The 17,984-nt window shown below is 37.9% G+C and overlaps 1 protein-coding gene across 2 annotated transcripts; it reads left to right on the top strand.

The window, feature by feature from the left end:
• Nucleotides 1-3: 3 nt before the first annotated feature.
• On the top strand, nucleotides 4-16,807 carry LOC106179130 (uncharacterized). 2 transcript variants are annotated; one of them, XM_086997015.1, is made up of 9 exons: nucleotides 4-167; nucleotides 2,089-2,192; nucleotides 2,566-2,880; nucleotides 3,557-3,588; nucleotides 8,506-8,714; nucleotides 9,195-9,328; nucleotides 9,632-9,799; nucleotides 10,067-10,207; nucleotides 14,275-16,807. In XM_086997015.1, the coding sequence occupies exons 2-9, from the start codon at nucleotides 2,099-2,101 to the stop codon at nucleotides 15,048-15,050; spliced, it is 1,869 nt and encodes a 622-aa protein (XP_086853141.1). In that variant the 5' UTR covers nucleotides 4-167; nucleotides 2,089-2,098; the 3' UTR covers nucleotides 15,051-16,807. The 2 variants fall into 2 exon arrangements, with proteins under 2 accessions (XP_086853141.1, XP_086853142.1); XM_086997016.1 differs by lacking the exon at nucleotides 9,632-9,799.
• The last annotated feature ends 1,177 nt before the right edge of the window (nucleotides 16,808-17,984 follow it).

The following is a 17,984-nucleotide window of genomic DNA, read 5'->3' as shown; positions in this document are numbered from 1 at the left end:
CCTAGTTAGGTTCACATGACTTTTGCTCGAGGAAGTTGTGGTGAAAAGAGTGTCATGGCCGGCATGTAGGACAAGCTTTTTTTCATCATCTTTGGGTTTCTTCAATTAAAAGATATGTGATCCCAGTTTGGAGTACTTGACGTCATCTACTGGTGAGAAAAAAACAGGTAAATATGTGTTAAGTTTACCCGCACCCCCCCCCCCCCCAGCACACTCCTTTTGCCGATTTTGATAACTACACTCACGCTCGGCTGTCACCTTGATTGGATATTAAACGATTGTCGTAAAATCGCTAAATGATATTAAAACCGGGTGCATAAACTTGAAAACCACCTAGAACAACTTTGGACTACCACAGTAATCCAATACAATGCAAAAATAAACTATAACAAGTGGTTAAAGCCTTCAAACCGAATGTCGTAAAGTCCCCATATACCTCCATAGAGACAATAAAATAGAGTAAGCTTGTGAAACAAAAATCGACCAACTTAAACATAATAATCGAAATAAAACACTGCCGGGCATCGGAGCGGCCTAAAACTTGGCACACTTACCGCAAATACTGCAGGCTACATCATCCCGTCGCTCGTTTGTTAATTACGAAAAAGAAAAAGAATTACGAAAAAGAAGCCATGCCATTGGACAATACGACCTCTGCGGTTACGTCATTTCCTGAATTGGAGGTTAGAGAGGACCGAAATAAACATCAGAGTTGGAATTTGGATATACGGTTTGATTGTGCGTATGCCATGCACGGAATTAACAAACGAGCGACGGGATGATGTAGCCTGCAGTATTTGCGGTAAGCGTGCCAAGTTTTAGGCCACTCTGATGCCCGGCAGTATTTTATTTCGATTATTATGTTTACGTTGGTCGATTTTTGTTTCACAAGCTTACTCTATTTTATTGTCTCTATGGAGGTATATGGGGACTTTACGACATTCGGTTTGAAGGCTTTAACCACTTGTTATTGTTTATTTTTGCATTGTATTGGATTAATGTGGCAGTCTAAGGTTGTCCTAGGTGGTTTTCAAGTTTATGCACCCGGTTTTCATATCATTTAGCGATTTTACAACAATCGTTTACTAGCCAATCAAGGTGACAGCGGAGCGTGACTACACTGTGTTAACGCATGAAAGCCAAGGCATCAAAAAGTGTGTAATGAAGACCAGTTGCCAAATCAGCCGCGATGCAGGAGCTCCTTCTTCTGTATCCTACTGTAATATTAAACAAGTTTATGTACACTAATGTATGTACTTAAACATTAACATTGATTATACTTACAGCTGATCTAACCATCTTTTCCGGTCCTACTAAACATAGAAATGGGTAGAAATGGATAGAAATGGGCAGAAATGGACCGATATAGACCTCTAGGTAGGCATAGCAAACCTCTCTAGGTTAGAATTGTACATAGTAAAAATAAACTTACTTCTGCACCAGAAAGAAGTTTTATTGACTTTTCTGCCGTGACACCAGTAGAGGTTGAAATCAGGTCAAGGTCGCCATTTTCAAGGTGGATTCCACAACGAGGCTGTGCTTGGGAGCACTGGTTGCTCCACTAAACAACTTTCACAAGCACAGCAAAGACTCAAATAAAATAATTAAAACGGAATTTGTTCAATAAGGCGAGTATTTGAAATAGAATTTTGAAGTTCAATTAAAGGTTTTTAATGAAATTATTTTGAAAATGTTATGAATACATATAAATGGCGACTTTGACCTGATTTCAACCTCCGCTGGTGTCTTGGCAGAAAAGTCAATAAAACTTCTTTCTGGTGCAGAAGTAAGTTTATTTTTACTATTTAGAACTCAAATACAACCCTAGAGAGGTTTGCTATCCTACCTAGAGGTCTATATCGGTCCATTTCTGTCCATTTCTATCCATTTCTACCCATTTCTATCCATTTCTATGTTTAGTAGGACCCATCTTTTCCAATGACAAACGTATATCTCTTTATACCCACCACCCAGGACCTCGTTTAAGTTCACACAGTTGTGTCCATAAATTTTATTCATACACATGTGTCTGATAATTAACAGACAAAGTTTTGCATAATAGCGTGCTTGATGTTCATCTCTTTCAAGTGTGATCAGTATGGGGAAGTTCTTGCTGCTGTATTTCATCTTGGTCTTTATACAATCTACAGAGGCAGGGCAGTTTTACTACTGTCCTCAGGTAGATGTCACAGGTAGGTCTGGTAATGTATGTTGTATATAGGTAACATAGCATAGCATTCATTTGGTGAGAATCTGTAATGTCAGTTTATAAAAGTTATCCCTTTTCAAGTAAATCATGTAGCTCTTGTTGTCAACTTTGCAAAATGTGTGCATTTTGTGTTTATTTATTTAATTCAGTGATTTATACAATGTACTTTATACTGTACTGTGAAGGTGTTAGATTAGTGGAATTCCTTCATGTATTCATCTCTTATATTTAAAATTAAATACAAGCATCAGCCAAATTCTCATAGGAGTATATACTAGTTCATGACATCAGCTCTCTACTTATAATTCATATTGAAGCTGAAACACTTATTCCATCTCTGTTTGATGTGATTTCAGAGGGCCCTCTCCGTTTCACCAGAGAATTAGGCAACTTAGACTATTCATGCACTGATAACAACAAGCGTCTCTACTGCTGTGCCGCTGGCTTCCAAACACTACACTGGTTCAAGATGGAGAATGAAAAGTGGATTTCATTTCCGCCACCAGACCAGACAGGGACGTGTGATGTTGGTTGTCCATATCAGCTTCTACGAAGTAATACCACGTTAGCCATGAAACCTCCACTCCAGTATCGCAGTGGCAGGTATAAGTGCGTAATAAGTGATGATGCAGGTGACCAGAAGCAACATGAGATAGAGCTGAAAGTAGTAGGTGAGATGGTGATTTTTTTTAAATTACCTTTTTTCGGTATTCATTTGTGCCTAAAAGGTGTATGCATTATAGAAATACTGAATTCATGTATGTAAAGCAGTAAAGAGCCTTTATTAAGTTGAACTATAGCAATACTGAATTCATACAAGTATATAAAGCAACAAAAGACCCTTTACTAACTTGCTTGCCATATTGAATTTTTCCTCAAGAACAAAGCAGTTTTCCCTTACACACAAATCATTGTTCAGCCCTTTCCCTGATTCAGTGTTTTGCACCATTTGTAATTGAATTATTATTTCTTAACAATTCATGATTAGTTTGGAATGCAACGTCTTCCTGGGCAGCGCTCCGTAACTCGAAAGCATCGCGAATTGCGACTGAGCAAGCGTCTCTATTCCATAACTCCGCATTTTCTCGCCCCATATAATAGCCTCAAAATGTAAAGTGATATCGCTACTGCAATTCACGATGTTTTCCAGTTACGGAGCCCTGAAGTAGAAATGACAACATTGGGTACTTTTTGTCAATGTCTGCATCGTAAAAGTGGCTATGCAGGGACATTAGAATATAACTTAGAACATTTTCAAACAGCTATAGTATAATTTTTAATGTGGTCACAGTTTAGAAGTGGAATAACAGAACTGCTATCATATGTTTATGTTCATCTTTTATTAAGAATGTGGAAACTGGAACAAACCGCCCGCTCAGTGTAAATAGAACTACTTTGTTATGCGTATATACATATACCTATAACCCTAGCACTCACTACAACCTAATCACTCTGCGTAGTGATATCTTGAATAAAGTTAGTTTGGCAAGCACATGGAGTCTTGAGTTGATAGCACTCATAAACATGGTGTCAGAATCGGGATTATTTACCTGTTTGTAGGAAACCCGCTGACTGAAAAAGTATTTTAAATTATGGCGGAAGGACTCAGAAAACCTACTCCTTTGTCATTCGAAGGAAACGTAGAACAGAACTGGAAAACTTTCGTGCGTGAGTACGATATATATGTTGGAGCTTGCTATAGCGAGAAAACGCCAAAGCAAAAAGCGTACATGCTATTAAATCTCGCCGGTAGCGATGCTATCGAAAAATTTGAATCATTTACATTCAATGACGATGAAGACAAAGAAGATCCAGACATTTTAAAGGCCAAGTTCAGTGAGATTTGTAATCCCAGAACCAACGTTATACTTGAACGATACAGATTTAATTTACGCGCGCAACAAGATGGCGAGCGATTTCAGTCATTTTTAGCTGACCTGAAACACAAAATCAAAAGCTGCAACTATGGTAACCTTGAGGAAGACATGTTACGAGACAGAATAGTCATCGGTATAAAACATGAGAATACCAGAAAGGTGCTGTTGAGAGAGAATAACCTCACACTTACAAAAGCGGTGCACATTTGTCAAATTCACGAGTGCTCCGAGGTCGACGCCAAGCAAATGCAACAGCAGAATCCAGTGACAGTGCATCTAGTCAACAAAAAGAAGGCACAGAAGCCACGACAGACTTTTAGCCATGGCAGATCACAAGCAAGTGAGACGGCCAAATGCAGAAACTGCAGCAGTAGTCACGCCAAAGGAAAGTGCCCAGCTTATGGTAAAAGTTGCCACAAGTGCGGTAAGCTCAATCATTTCCAAGTTGCATGTAGAAGCCAGTCACAGAAAAGTAAATCACCCCGTACACACAAGGTCATTAGAGAAGTTAACACTTACTCTTGCAGTGACACTGAAGCAGATTTACTTAAAATTGACTCAGTGCATAGCCCACACGCAGCAAAGAAAGATTTACATGTAAAATTTCTAGTCCATGATGTGAGCACAGAAGTCAAAGTTGACACAGGAGCTAAATGCAATGTAATGAGCCTAGCAACGTTTGATATGCTTCGAGACAGAGAAAGCATCAACACAGCAGACAAAATGAAACTTATTGGCTTTACTGGAGATGCCATAACTCCAGTGGGAAGTGCCATTTTACCCTGTGAACTTAGAGGTGAAACACATGACATTAAATTCAATGTCATTGATGCCAATGTCCAGACATTATTAGGACTACCAGACTGTATGAAGCTGAAGCTGTTACAACTGGGAGAAAGTGTGTACAGCGTGAACACCACACCAGACATGTTTGCAGAATTCCCAGATATTTTTGACCAAAGGTTGGGACAACTACCTGTGAAGTACAAGATTACAGTTGACTCCCAAGTGACACCAGTAGTCAGGCCAGTACGCAAGCTACCTGTTGCTGTTAAAGACAAGGTCAAGCAGGAACTAAGAAGAATGGAAAGCCAAGGAATCATAGCCAAGGTGACCAAACCTACAGATTGGGTTTCAGCAATGGTGGTAACCACGAAGAAAAACACGGACACAATAAGGATATGCATTGATCCAGGTGACCTTAACAAGGCAATCAAGCGTCCCAGGTACCCCATGAGAACTGTGGATGAAATCATAAGTGATATGCCCAATGCGCATTACTTCACTGTTTTAGATGCCAAGCAAGCTTTTTACTGCATTCCATTAGAAGAAGAATCTTCTTACCTGACCACATTTGGTACACCATTCGGTCGCTACAGATACCTACGACTGCCAATGGGAATCAGCTCAGCATCAGAAGTATACCAGCAAGCCATAGAAAACTTGATGAACGGGCTGCCATGTAAAATAATAATGGATGACATCCTAGTGTCAGGCGCAACAGAAGAGGAACACGACAAGAATTTGAGAGCAGTTCTTCAGAAGTTGAAAGAAATCAACATAAAACTCAACGCATCCAAGTGCAGACACAAGATGACCAGTGTGAACTATGTGGGACACACATTCACAGCTGATGGTCTCAAACCAGACCCAGAGAAGGTCAGAGCAATCCAGGAGATGCCCAAACCCAGAGACAAGACAGAGTTGTTACGTTTTCTAGGTATGACCAAGTACCTGTCCAAGTTCATTCCACAGCTTAGTGAGAAGTGCGCACCACTTAATGAACTTCTACGCAAAGATAACTCATTTGTTTGGAACCATGCACATGACACAGCCTTAGAAGCAATCAAGCAGGAGATAAGTCAGGATTCCTGTTTAGCATACTATGATGTTTCCAAGGAAGTCACGCTGACCTGTGATGCTTCACAAGCAGGCTTAGGAGCTGCATGTCTACAGAATGGGAAACCAGTGGCATATGCATCCAGAGCAATGTCAGACGCAGAGAAACGCTATGCCCAAATTGAGAAGGAACTTCTCGCAGTAGTTTTTGCATGCGCAAAATTCCGAGATTATATATATGGCAAGGACATAACCATTGAAACTGACCACCAACCACTGATCTCCATATGGAAAAAGCCACTAGCAAGTGCCCCAGCAAGACTGCAACGAATGCTACTACAGCTGCAACCATACCGCATCAGACTGGTGTACAAGAAAGGGAAAGATTTGTTGGTTGCTGATACACTGTCAAGGGCATACTTGAATGAAGGCAAGGATGAAACTGAGAGCAGTGACGTGGAAGTTCTGTCCATAATACCTGTCGCAGACTACAGGATGGAAGAGCTAAAAGCAGCCACAGCCAAGGACCCTATACTGAAGAAAGTATGCAATGCAGTTCATGAGGGATGGCCTAAAAGTGAAAAGAACTGTGACCCAGATTTGAGACAATATTTCGCATTCCGAGATGAGATCATAGTTGATCAAGGTGTAGTGCTGAAAGGAAGCCGGATCATCGTACCAGCAACTTTACAGCATGAATATGCATTGAAAGCACACAGAGGACACGGAGGCTGTCAAGCAACAAAGTCAAGGGCAAAAGACATAATGTATTGGCCCAGCATGATGAAAGACATTGACAGTATTGTAGAAAACTGTACCGTGTGCCTGTCTATGAAAAAGCACCAGCAGAAAGAACCACTTATGTCTTACCCAGTACCGACCAGACCATGGTCTATTGTGGCTACAGATTTATTCGAATGGAGAGGTGTAAACTACATGGTAACAGTGGACTCGTACACTAGCTGGTATGAAGTCAACACTCTAGGGAACAGTACAGCCAGTGCAACAGTTATAAAAAAACTTAAGTCGCATTTTGCAAGATTTGGCATTCCAGACATCCTCATTTCTGACAATGGTCCACAATTCAGTGCCAGAGAATTCAAGGAATTCAGCCAAGCTTGGAAGTTCAACCATGTAACCAGTAGCCCCCATTTTCCGTCTAGTAATGGATTGGCAGAAAGAGCAGTACAGGCAGCAAAAGCGCTTCTAGAGAAAAGTGCACGTGAAGGCAGTGACCCTTATTTAAACCTGCTCAATAGCAGAAATGTACCAAGAGACCCAGTGCTTGGATCAGCGGCCCAGAGGATGATGGCACGTCGCACCAAAAGTGACATACCTATAGATGAATCATTACTAGCTCAGAAAATACTCGACCCAGAGATAATCACACACCGCCTTTCAGAAAGGAGATTACAGCAGAAAAACACATATGACAAGACAGCTAAACCACTCCCAGCCTTGCAACCAGGTGACAGAGTCATGCTGGAAAGCAAAACAGGTTACAACAAACCAGGGATAATCACCAAGGAAACGGCCCCGAGATCTTACAATGTCCAGTGTGATGACGGCAGTGAACTCCGTAGGAACAGAAGACACATCCTGAAAATGCCAGACCAGCACAAATTATCACCAGATTCAGGGGATATGAAACCAGATAATCAGGACAGTGCGAAAATTACGAGAAGTGGGAGAGTTATAAGACCACCCAAAAGACTGATAGAGGAATAAACCATACATGAGGACTGACATTCATTTGTGTTTGTTATGTATTGTTATTTCAGAGTGCCAGTGCAGGAAAGCACTAAGTTATGCAATATTTTCAGTGACATTCTTTTTACTTTACCTTCTGGGAAAGGAAAGGATCAGACAGACTGTAATTGACAAACTGTTGAAAGTGAAATCAGAGACTGTTGAGAATACACTAAAATTAGAGACTGTTGAAAGTGAATTCAGAGACTGTTGAGAATACACTAAAATTAGAGACTGTTGAAAGTGAATTCAGAGACTGTTGAGAATACACTAAAATTAGAGACTGTTGAAAGTGAATTCAGAGACTGTTGAGAGTACACTAAAGACTGAATATAAGAGACTGTTAACATTGCAAAGTTTGCAATCATTCAGAGACTGTTTGTTTATTTGTCACAGTTAATTACTGTCAGATCAAATTCATTCAGGAGGACAGACTTTTCTTTCATTGAACATTTTAAAAAAATGTTGACTTTAATGTTAATGTTGATTGTTTGACTTTGATGTTAATGTTGATTGTTCATTATTGACTTTACTTAAAGCACTCAAAGTTATTCATTAGAAATACAATCAGTAAAAAGTTACAGTGCCAAAATCAAGGGACTATCTAGAGCTAGCAATACTGAGCTACAGTTACAGCAGTCCAGTAATTTAATTGTTATAGCTTTCTAGAAAAGGGGAGATGTAAATAGAACTACTTTGTTATGCGTATATACATATACCTATAACCCTAGCACTCACTACAACCTAATCACTCTGCGTAGTGATATCTTGAATAAAGTTAGTTTGGCAAGCACATGGAGTCTTGAGTTGATAGCACTCATAAACACTCAGATGCAACCCCCCAAACAGAGGCTGACAGATGGAGTGCTGGTACATAAAAGGAAACATGGGCAGCATGTTTCCTTCATATGTGAAGGATTCTTTGGAGACCCATTAGGAATGTTTAATGACATTCGCTGGCAACGTAAAAACAAAACTAGTGGGCATATCCGTGAAGTAACGGCTTGGGGGCCTAGGTACAGTGTAACTGAAACAAAAAGGTAAAATATGTTTTGCTTGCCGTGCTTGTGTATCATATTCTTCCAAGCAATGCTGCAAAGTTTGTAGCTAAATTTTTATGAATGAGTGAAAGAGATATATAGCCATTAGTCAAACTGGGAGGTAAACAATGTGTGGCCACTTATCATGAAATTATATCAATCAGTTTGGTGTAAGATTTACATGTACTCACTCGTATTTTCATAAGAAGGACTAATGATTGATATTAATATCATAATTGTAGTATTTAAAAATGTTTGTATTCTCATGATCAAAATTATTAAAAAGATATTGTTGAAGCAGTAGTCTCTCAAATAGTACACCACTGAAGAAGTGATAAAGAACATTTCTAGAAATACGTATCAACGCCAATATTATTTACAAAACTTTTTGCTCTGGGCTATTAAAAATATTTTTGACAATTCCTTATAATTTTTTAAAACAGATAACTTGAAATGCATTTTTTTCCATTTTGATCCAAGAGAGGAAGATAATATTCTACTGGCCAATTTTACCATCAGTGACATAGAGGAGGGGGATTATGATGACTACATGTGCAGAATGTCTAATGGCATTGGTAGGGGTACAGAGGTCAAAGCGAGGCTGGAATACGGAGGTAGGCTGCGTTGGCATTTACCACTGACTTGCATGCATAGCTTAGCCCTTCCACAAGTCTTTTTGTTTCTAAGAGCGCATTTAGAACTGGGGACTAACAGATCCGCTGATCAATTATGGCCAAACCACCTGAATGCTCGTTGCGTAATCCCCACGGGGAATCTATTCAGTGTCTCCCTCTTCCTTTCTCTCTCTCTCTCTCTCTCTCTCTCTCTCACACACACACACACACACACACACACACTCTCTCTCTCTGTTTACGTTTGGTTGACACACTGACTTACGTTACCTCATTTCCTTTCAGAGGAGAATCCCCAAATGCCATTTCCCATATGGATATGCATAGTGCCTGCCACAACACTGGTCCTACTGCTTATTATTGTGTCATTGATATGGGTCAAATATAATCTAGAGTTTAGACTGTGTTACAGGTCCATTAAGATAAGGGTGCTCAAGGAAAAGGATGCAGATGGTATGTTGAACAAAAGAAAACAGAATTTCACTCTCACTCTCACACCTACTGGTGAATGTTTACTAAAGATGGACTTAATATAAGAACGTACTTATATTGACACAAACCCCTGTTTTGCATTTTCTCAGTTTCAAAACTTGAGGAAATCTTTAAATAAGCATACAATTCAACAAAGTAATGTTATTTTGGGGAATTTTATGTATTTGTTAATTTTGTTTGAGTTTGATGATTGATAACTCTAAATGTTTTTGTTTTTTGTTTTTTAAGCTGATAGGCATGATGATATCTATATTTGTACCTGCCCTGATTCAACCAATGAGAGACAATTTGCTGAAACCATTTTAAAGGAAAAGCTTGAGAAAGAAGGGTACAGTGTAAGACTGGACCAGGATGTGTTAGGATTTCAGTGTAAGTATGTGTTTATAGCAGAAACAATCAGTCATTTGATTACTTCTTACATGTGACTTGGTTAATATATTGACCAGTCCCCCATAAATATTGGTTAATGGGGTAAAATTTTATTCAGGCCCATAGCCTGAGAGGCTTGAAAGGTCTACCCTTTTCAGGGGCGGATTTAGGCCGTCTTCTGGGTCTTCCGTAACTCGAACTTGTGGTCAAAAATGACATTATTTCATCAAATTTGAACTTCTGGAACTTCAGAACACCTCCCATTTCAAGAATTTTGACCAAAATGACCTTTTCTTAATTTTAATTAATTTTTTCTGTAGGAAATTTATGGCACATTATGGTAACTCCAAAATTATAACATTTAGTCCCTTATATCTCCAAAACTGGCAGAGATAGGTCCATAGTTACTATTTAAGTTGAATAGGAAGTCATATACTGGCAATCTTACTGTGACCTTGAAATTGACCTTTGACCTACTTTTCACCATGGACTGAACTTTGCAAATTTTGCTTCCCTTTTATCTCCAAAACTGGCAGAGATAGGTCCATAGTTTCTATTGAAGTTGAATAGGAAGTCATATACTGGCAATCCTAATGTGACCTTAAAATTGACCTTTGACCTACTTTTCACCATGAACTGAACTTTGCAAATTTTGCTTCCCTTTTATCTCCAAAACTGGCAGAGATAGGTCCATAGTTACTATTGATCTTGAATGGGAAGTCATATACTGGCAATCTAAATGTGACCTTGAAATTGACCTTTGACCTACTTTTCACCATGAACTGAACTTTGCAAATTTTGCTTCCCTTTTATCTCCAAAACTGGCAGAGATAGGTCCATAGTTATTATACTGGCAATCTTACTGTGACCTTGAAATTAACCTTTGACCTACTTTTTATCATGTATTGAACTTTGCAAATTTTGGTTCCCTTTTATCTCCAAAACTGGCAGAGATATGCCCATAGTTACTATTGAAGTTGAATAGGAAGTCATATACTGGCAATCTTACTGTGACCTTGAAATTGACCTTTGACCTACTTTTCACCATGAGCTGAACTTTGCAAATTTTGCTTCCCTTTTATTTCCAAAACTGGCAGAGATAGGTCCATAGTTACTATTGAACTTGAATAGGAAGTCATATACTGGCAGTCTTACTGAGACCTTGAAATTGACCTTTGACCTACTTTCATCATGAATTGAACTTTGCAAATTTTGCTTCCCTTTTATCTCCAAAACTGGCAGAGATAGGTCCATAGTTTCTATTGAAGTTGAATAGGAAGTCATATACTGGCAATCCAAATGTGACCTTAATATTGACCTTTGACCTACTTTTCACCATGAACTGAACTTTGCAAATTTTGCTTCCCTTTTATCTCCAAAACTGGCAGAGATAGGTCCATAGTTTCTATTGAAGTTGAATAGGAAGTCATATACTGGCAATCCAAATGTGACCTTAAAATTGACCTTTGACCTACTTTTCACCATGAACTGAACTTTGCAAATTTTGCTTCCCTTTTATCTCCAAAACTGGCAGAGATAGGTCCATAGTTTCTATTGAAGTTGAATAGGAAGTCATATACTGGCAATCCAAATGTGACCTTAATATTGACCTTTGACCTACTTTTCACCATGAACTGAACTTTGCAAATTTTGCTTCCCTTTTATCTCCAAAACTGGCAGAGATACGCCCATAGTTACTATTGAAGTTGAATAGGAAGTCATATACTGGCAATCTTACTGTGACCTTGAAATTGACCTTTGACCTACTTTTCACCATGAACTGAACTTTGCAAATTTTGCTTCCCTTTTATCTCCAAAACTGGCAGAGATAGGTCCATAGTTACTATTGAACTTGAATAGGAAGTCATATACTGGCAGTCTTACTGAGACCTTGAAATTGACCTTTGACCTACTTTCATCATGAATTGAACTTTGCAAATTTTGCTTCCCTTTTATCTCCAAAACTGGCAGAGATAGGTCCATAGTTTCTATTGAAGTTGAATAGGAAGTCATATACTGGCAATCAAAATGTGACCTTAATATTGACCTTTGACCTACTTTTCACCATGAACTGAACTTTGCAAATTTTGCTTCCCTTTTATCTCCAAAACTGGCAGAGATAGGTCCATAGTTATTATACTGGCAATCTTACTGTGACCTTGAAATTAACCTTTGACCTACTTTTTATCACGTATTGAACTTTGCAAATTTTGGTTCCCTTTTATCTCCAAAACTGGCAGAGATAGGTCCATAGTCACTATTGAACTTGAATAGGAAGTCATATACTGGCAATCTTACTGTGACCTTGAAATTGACCTTTGACCTACTTTTCACCATGAACTGAACTTTGCAAATTTTGCTTCCCTTTTATTTCCAAAACTGGCAGAGATAGGTCCATAGTTACTATTGAACTTGAATAGGAAGTCATATACTGGCAGTCTTACTGAGACCTTGAAATTGACCTTTGACCTACTTTCATCATCAATTGAACTTTGCAAATTTTGCTTCTTTTTTATCTCCAAAACTGGCAGAGATAGGTCCATAGTTATTATACTGGCAATTTACTGTGACCTTGAAATTAACCTTTGACCTACTTTTTATCATGTATTGAACTTTGCAAATTTTGGTTCCCTTTTATCTCCAAAACTGGCAGAGATACGCCCATAGTTACTATTGAAGTTGAATAGGAAGTCATATACTGGCAATCTAAATGTGACCTTGAAATTGACCTTTGACCTACTTTTCACCATGAACTGAACTTTGCAAATTTTGCTTCCTTTTTATTTCCAAAATTGGCAGAGATAGGACCATAGTTACTATTGAAGTTGAATAGGAAGTCATATACTGGCAGTCTTACTGAGACCTTGAAATTGACCTTTGACCTACTTTCATCATGAATTGAACTTTGCAAATTTTGCTTCCCTTTTATCTCCAAAACTGGCAGAGATAGGTCCATAGTTTCTATTGAAGTTGAATAGGAAGTCATATACTGGCAATCCAAATGTGACCTTAATATTGACCTTTGACCTACTTTTCACCATGAACTGAACTTTGCAAATTTTGCTTCCCTTTTATCTCCAAAACTGGCAGAGATAGGTCCATAGTTTCTATTGAAGTTGAATAGGAAGTCATATACTGGCAATCCAAATGTGACCTTAAAATTGACCTTTGACCTACTTTTCACCATGAACTGAACTTTGCAAATTTTGCTTCCCTTTTATCTCCAAAACTGGCAGAGATAGGTCCATAGTTATTATACTGGCAATTTTACTGTGACCTTGAAATTAACCTTTGACCTACTTTTTATCATGTATTGAACTTTACAAATTTTGGTTCCCTTTTATCTCCAAAACTGGCAGAGATAGGTCCATAGTCACTATTGAACTTGAATAGGAAGTCATATACTGGCAGTCTTACTGTGACCATGAAATTGACCTTTGACCTACTTTTCACCATGAATTGAACTTTGCAAATTTTGCTTCCCTTTTATCTCCAAAACTGGCAGAGATAGGTCCATAGTTACTATTGAAGTTGAATAGGAAGTCATATACTGGCAATCTTACTGTGACCTTGAAATTGACCTTTGACCTACTTATTATCATGAACTGAACTCTGCTTATTTCTTTCTCTTTAAACTCCAAACCTGGCAGAGATAGGTCCATAGTTTCTATTGAAGTTGAATAGGAAGTCACATACTGGCAATTTACTGTGACCTTGAAATTGACCTTTGACCTACCTTACGATGAACTATACTTTGATTGTACCATTTTTAGTTATATATATTTTTTGCATATTTTGAAAATTCTTGTTGATTGCATTTTTACAGCTTGTCAAGCACAAGACTGGTGGCTGTGTCCCTTATTTTGTGTATGTGGGGGTCTATACGAATGCGCTTACTCCAGCTGGTGGTACAATATTCGGAGGCGGTATCGCCTCTCTGATCCTCTAGTTTCTCATGCTGTATTTCTCTGCAGGTGGTGGTATTGAGTAGGATGTGTCATGGTAATATGTATGCATTATACACAATGCCTCCATACATTACATGACTTTTTCCTTCATTTTTTCAGCTGAAAACAGAGAATTCACCAAAGCTTTTGATGAGTGTCGACGTTATGTCATCCTCATTTCTCCAGAACTTCTCAATCCAGTTCCTGATTATTTTGATTTCTTCATTGATAATGCTTTGAACCAACATACCAGAATAATATTTGTCATCTTCGGGGAAATAAATATTGATGATTGGAACAGGTTTGCAGAGACTCAAATAAAAAACTGCAAAAACCCACAACTGTTGCCAAAAGTATTGAAAATGCCATTTTTAAATCGCCTCCAGTATTACCCTGATGCAGAGAGGGAAGAAAGACCAAAAAGTAGATGGCGCTTCATATGCAAGAAAAGCAAAAGACAAAAAAATGATAGGTTCTGGAAAAAACTGCAATTATGTCTACCACCTCCATCTGAAAAAAAGGATCCTAGTGGCCATGATGTTGTAGATGGCAGGAGAAGAGATTTGAGCAGTGAGTCCACAGAGAGGCCATTACTAGAAGAGGATCACCCTGATCCAGTTCCAGTTGATGTAGGACAAACCAGAATTGAAGTCATACTTGACGATGAAGCAGAGGATGACGTATTCAATGAGGCATCAGATCAGAACGCAGTTGCAAGCAATACTGGTGCCCTTGGTAACCACCAAGGTCAAGGTCACATGTTTCAGAATCAGTTTTCAAAAGAAAGTGCTTATTTCAGTGGAAGTGGAAGCTTCCAAGCAAATAGTTCTGAATTTCCTCAGAAAAGTCCAGTGCAGCCTATGGATGCTTTGGGCAGTGCCCTGGTGAAATGGTAAAGAACTGGTAGATTTTGAGTATTTTGCCTGAGGGGGGTTGGGTCTTGAGGGTTTGGAAAAAATTTTGGCTTGCTTCATTCAAGAAATATTATGCAGTAGACATGGAGAAGTTTTAAGCAATATTTAGAGCACAGGGATATGAAAAAATTCCTAGGCTTTGCTTGTTTTACTTTTGACAAAAGTTTTTTTATTGTCAAAAGATGGGGTAATGGCCGGATCTTTTCAATGGCCAAAAATTATCAATCCTTCAGTTACATTATTTTGAAGTCATGAAAATTATATTTCTAAGTAAAGATTGTGGTGCTTTTAATGCCCAGTATAAAACTATTGGATGGCTTACTTTTCAGTTTTGTTGCTACCACTCAATTGGAATGTGATTATTTTAAGAATTTATGACTTAAAAATTGTATCAGTAAAATTCACAACTTCCATTGAAAAGACTGAGCCATTACCGCAATCATTTTTTATTGATCTTTTGTATGTATTTTAATTCTGTTAGCAAAACCATCCATTTTATTATAATAAAAGCCTTTTGCTCAAATGATGCATATTAACTAATTAAAGATATATTCTTTATAAGGAAGTTTAATCCAAAAAAACATTATAAAGCAATATTTTAGCATTACTGATCTTGTAAAGAGTTTTTTTTTTTTTCATATGACAGAGCTTATTTTGTTAAAGGAAGCAGAGACATTGAATCTTAAAATCTGCCAAAGGTATCATATTCATGCAACCTTTATAACATATTGACCAGCTGACATTTCTTGTATAAAGTGGCAGAGGTCACTAGAATTTTCTTAGGGGAGAATACAAATATTTAGCTCCTTAGTCTATTACTGTTCGTTTTAAACTTGTGTAAATAAAAGCATATTTTCATTGTTTTTTCATTTCAGATTTTTAAACTTGAATTGTTAAGTATTTTGGATTTAGAAATGTTCCCTTATGACAAAAACTGCCCCTCTTATTCAATATTATGTACAGCAATTTAATGGCATATCAGTGGGCTAGATATCTGTAAAACAAAGATTAAAGGATTTATATAGCTTATTGTTGAAACAAGAACTTTTTCCCTAGGTGGCAATTGTAAAGGGCACACAAAAATGTATAAACACTGGCATTTGGTTTTACTCATTATATAAGCTTTGGATTTTTTTTAATTTAGAGAATAATCATTTTTATATACAGATACTGTAAGTGTCCGTGTTACCTGTAGTACATAATGTAGGAGGGTAACAGTGATTATGCTGTTTTAAAGCATTATGTAATAGTGCATCAAAATTGACCAAAACATTTGGTTCACTCTTTTCTCCGTCTGAATGTCTGAACATTTGCCAGCTTTACTGCCTTGTTTCCTGTATGTTGTCTGAATATTTGTCAGCTTTGCTGTCTAGTTATCTCATTGGGTAGAACCTGGACAATCTCACATTATGTTTGTTGATTTTTTTTCTTACTTTTCTTTCTTTTTGTTTTTCATTTATTACTTTTATTATTATTATTAAAGAAGGACTGTCTTCCAACTTTTGCTTAGCATTGGCAGCATGAAAAGATTTTATAGCAAGCAAGAAGCATTTAGAATATATTTCAGTGTTATATAAACACACAAATACATACATATAGAGATCAGCAGGCTGATATACATAAATTCCTAATTAATATGGCTGTAACATAGCATAGTAATACTTAATACTATGCAGGCCTACATAATGTATCCAGAAAGGTACATTCTAAGTCAATAAATTGTATTTCTGTTAAAACCACTTTTTTTTTAATGTTGTGTAGGCTTCAAAAGCTTCGTCTTCCGATGTTTGCTTTATACTATATTATATTATACAATATGACTGTTCATAAAGTGGATATTTGAAGTCTTTGGGCGTCACATATTTAGACATCGCAAAGAGGCAACTGGTAGCACGGACGCCGTTTGAATACCCTGCGTTTCAGAGGTCACTTGAAACCAGCATGTCTCTGCTACAGTATTTCCAGTGTAAGTATCAAAACGTGATTCGCTAACTTCTGAATTTCAGGGTGTATCAAGGGATAATATGTAGAATCTTCATATTTTTCAAATCATATTCTTTGGCGTTAAAGCACCTTCGTATTTGACCCATTGCATAGGTCTACGCTACATTTTTACGGAAAGATGAAATGCAATTCGAAGGAATGCTTCTGAAACTTATAACCGTTCTGTTGTAACCCTTCTTAAGAAGACAGGTCGTAAGATTTTTTTTTACTTTGGAACTAGTACTACAAATTTCTCATGGGCGCCATAAAATTTCGTTATAAGTATTTTTGTGTCTCCCTCTTGTCTCCCGTGCACGCAGTGCAATAAAAATGAGAGAAAGGATCACATTCCTGCACCGTCTCAAGAATATTGGGTTTTAGCTTACACACACTGGACAAAAGAAGTGTCACCCCCTAACTCAGAGTAATAAAAGTAGGCAGATCTTGGGTACTTATAATGCCTGGTCTACTTATAATGTAACTAATGAGTATAAAACCGCTATACCATGGAATTGTATTGTTGGTCTTGTACATGTACAGCAAATGTTATTCCTGTCTTCCTCCAATATGGCAAGATACAGGCAATTATCTAACGGTTATAGGTGCAAGTTATTAACCTGAAGAGGCGGAATATAAGCAATGTCAGAATATCGATACAATTGAATTGTTCAGTCAGAACCGTGCAGAGGGTCTGGTCTCGGTATAGAAACACTGGATCAAGAGACAAATTGCCTCTGATGGGTCGTCCAAGAAAAAATACTGGCCGTGAAGACCGACGACTGATTTTGATGTCCAGGTTGTCAAAGTTCGACACTGCTCGTCAGTTGACAACACAGTGGAACAATTTCACACATAAAAATGTGTCTGTGAAAATTGCTAGGCGTCGGTTACATGCTCAGAGAGTGTACAGCATCGTCACAAAACAGGCAACGT

This window comes from Lingula anatina, chromosome 10 (assembly GCF_051362555.1).
Source record: "Lingula anatina isolate TDL-2025a chromosome 10, LinAna3.0, whole genome shotgun sequence".
In the NCBI taxonomy this organism is placed as follows: Eukaryota; Metazoa; Brachiopoda; class Lingulata; order Lingulida; family Lingulidae; genus Lingula; species Lingula anatina.
This window is presented reverse-complemented; position numbering and strand designations above follow the sequence as displayed.

Excerpts from the sequence above, each read along its gene's own strand:
- LOC106179130 (XM_086997015.1), top strand. The coding sequence starts at position 2,099 with ATGGGGAAGTTCTTGCTGCTGTATTTCATCTTGGTCTTTATACAATCT. Across the intron at positions 2,193-2,565 it reads TCCTCAGGTAGATGTCACAG|AGGGCCCTCTCCGTTTCACC; the intron begins GTAGGTCTGGTA and ends ATGTGATTTCAG. Across the intron at positions 10,208-14,274 it reads GGATGTGTTAGGATTTCAGT|CTGAAAACAGAGAATTCACC; the intron begins GTAAGTATGTGT and ends TCATTTTTTCAG.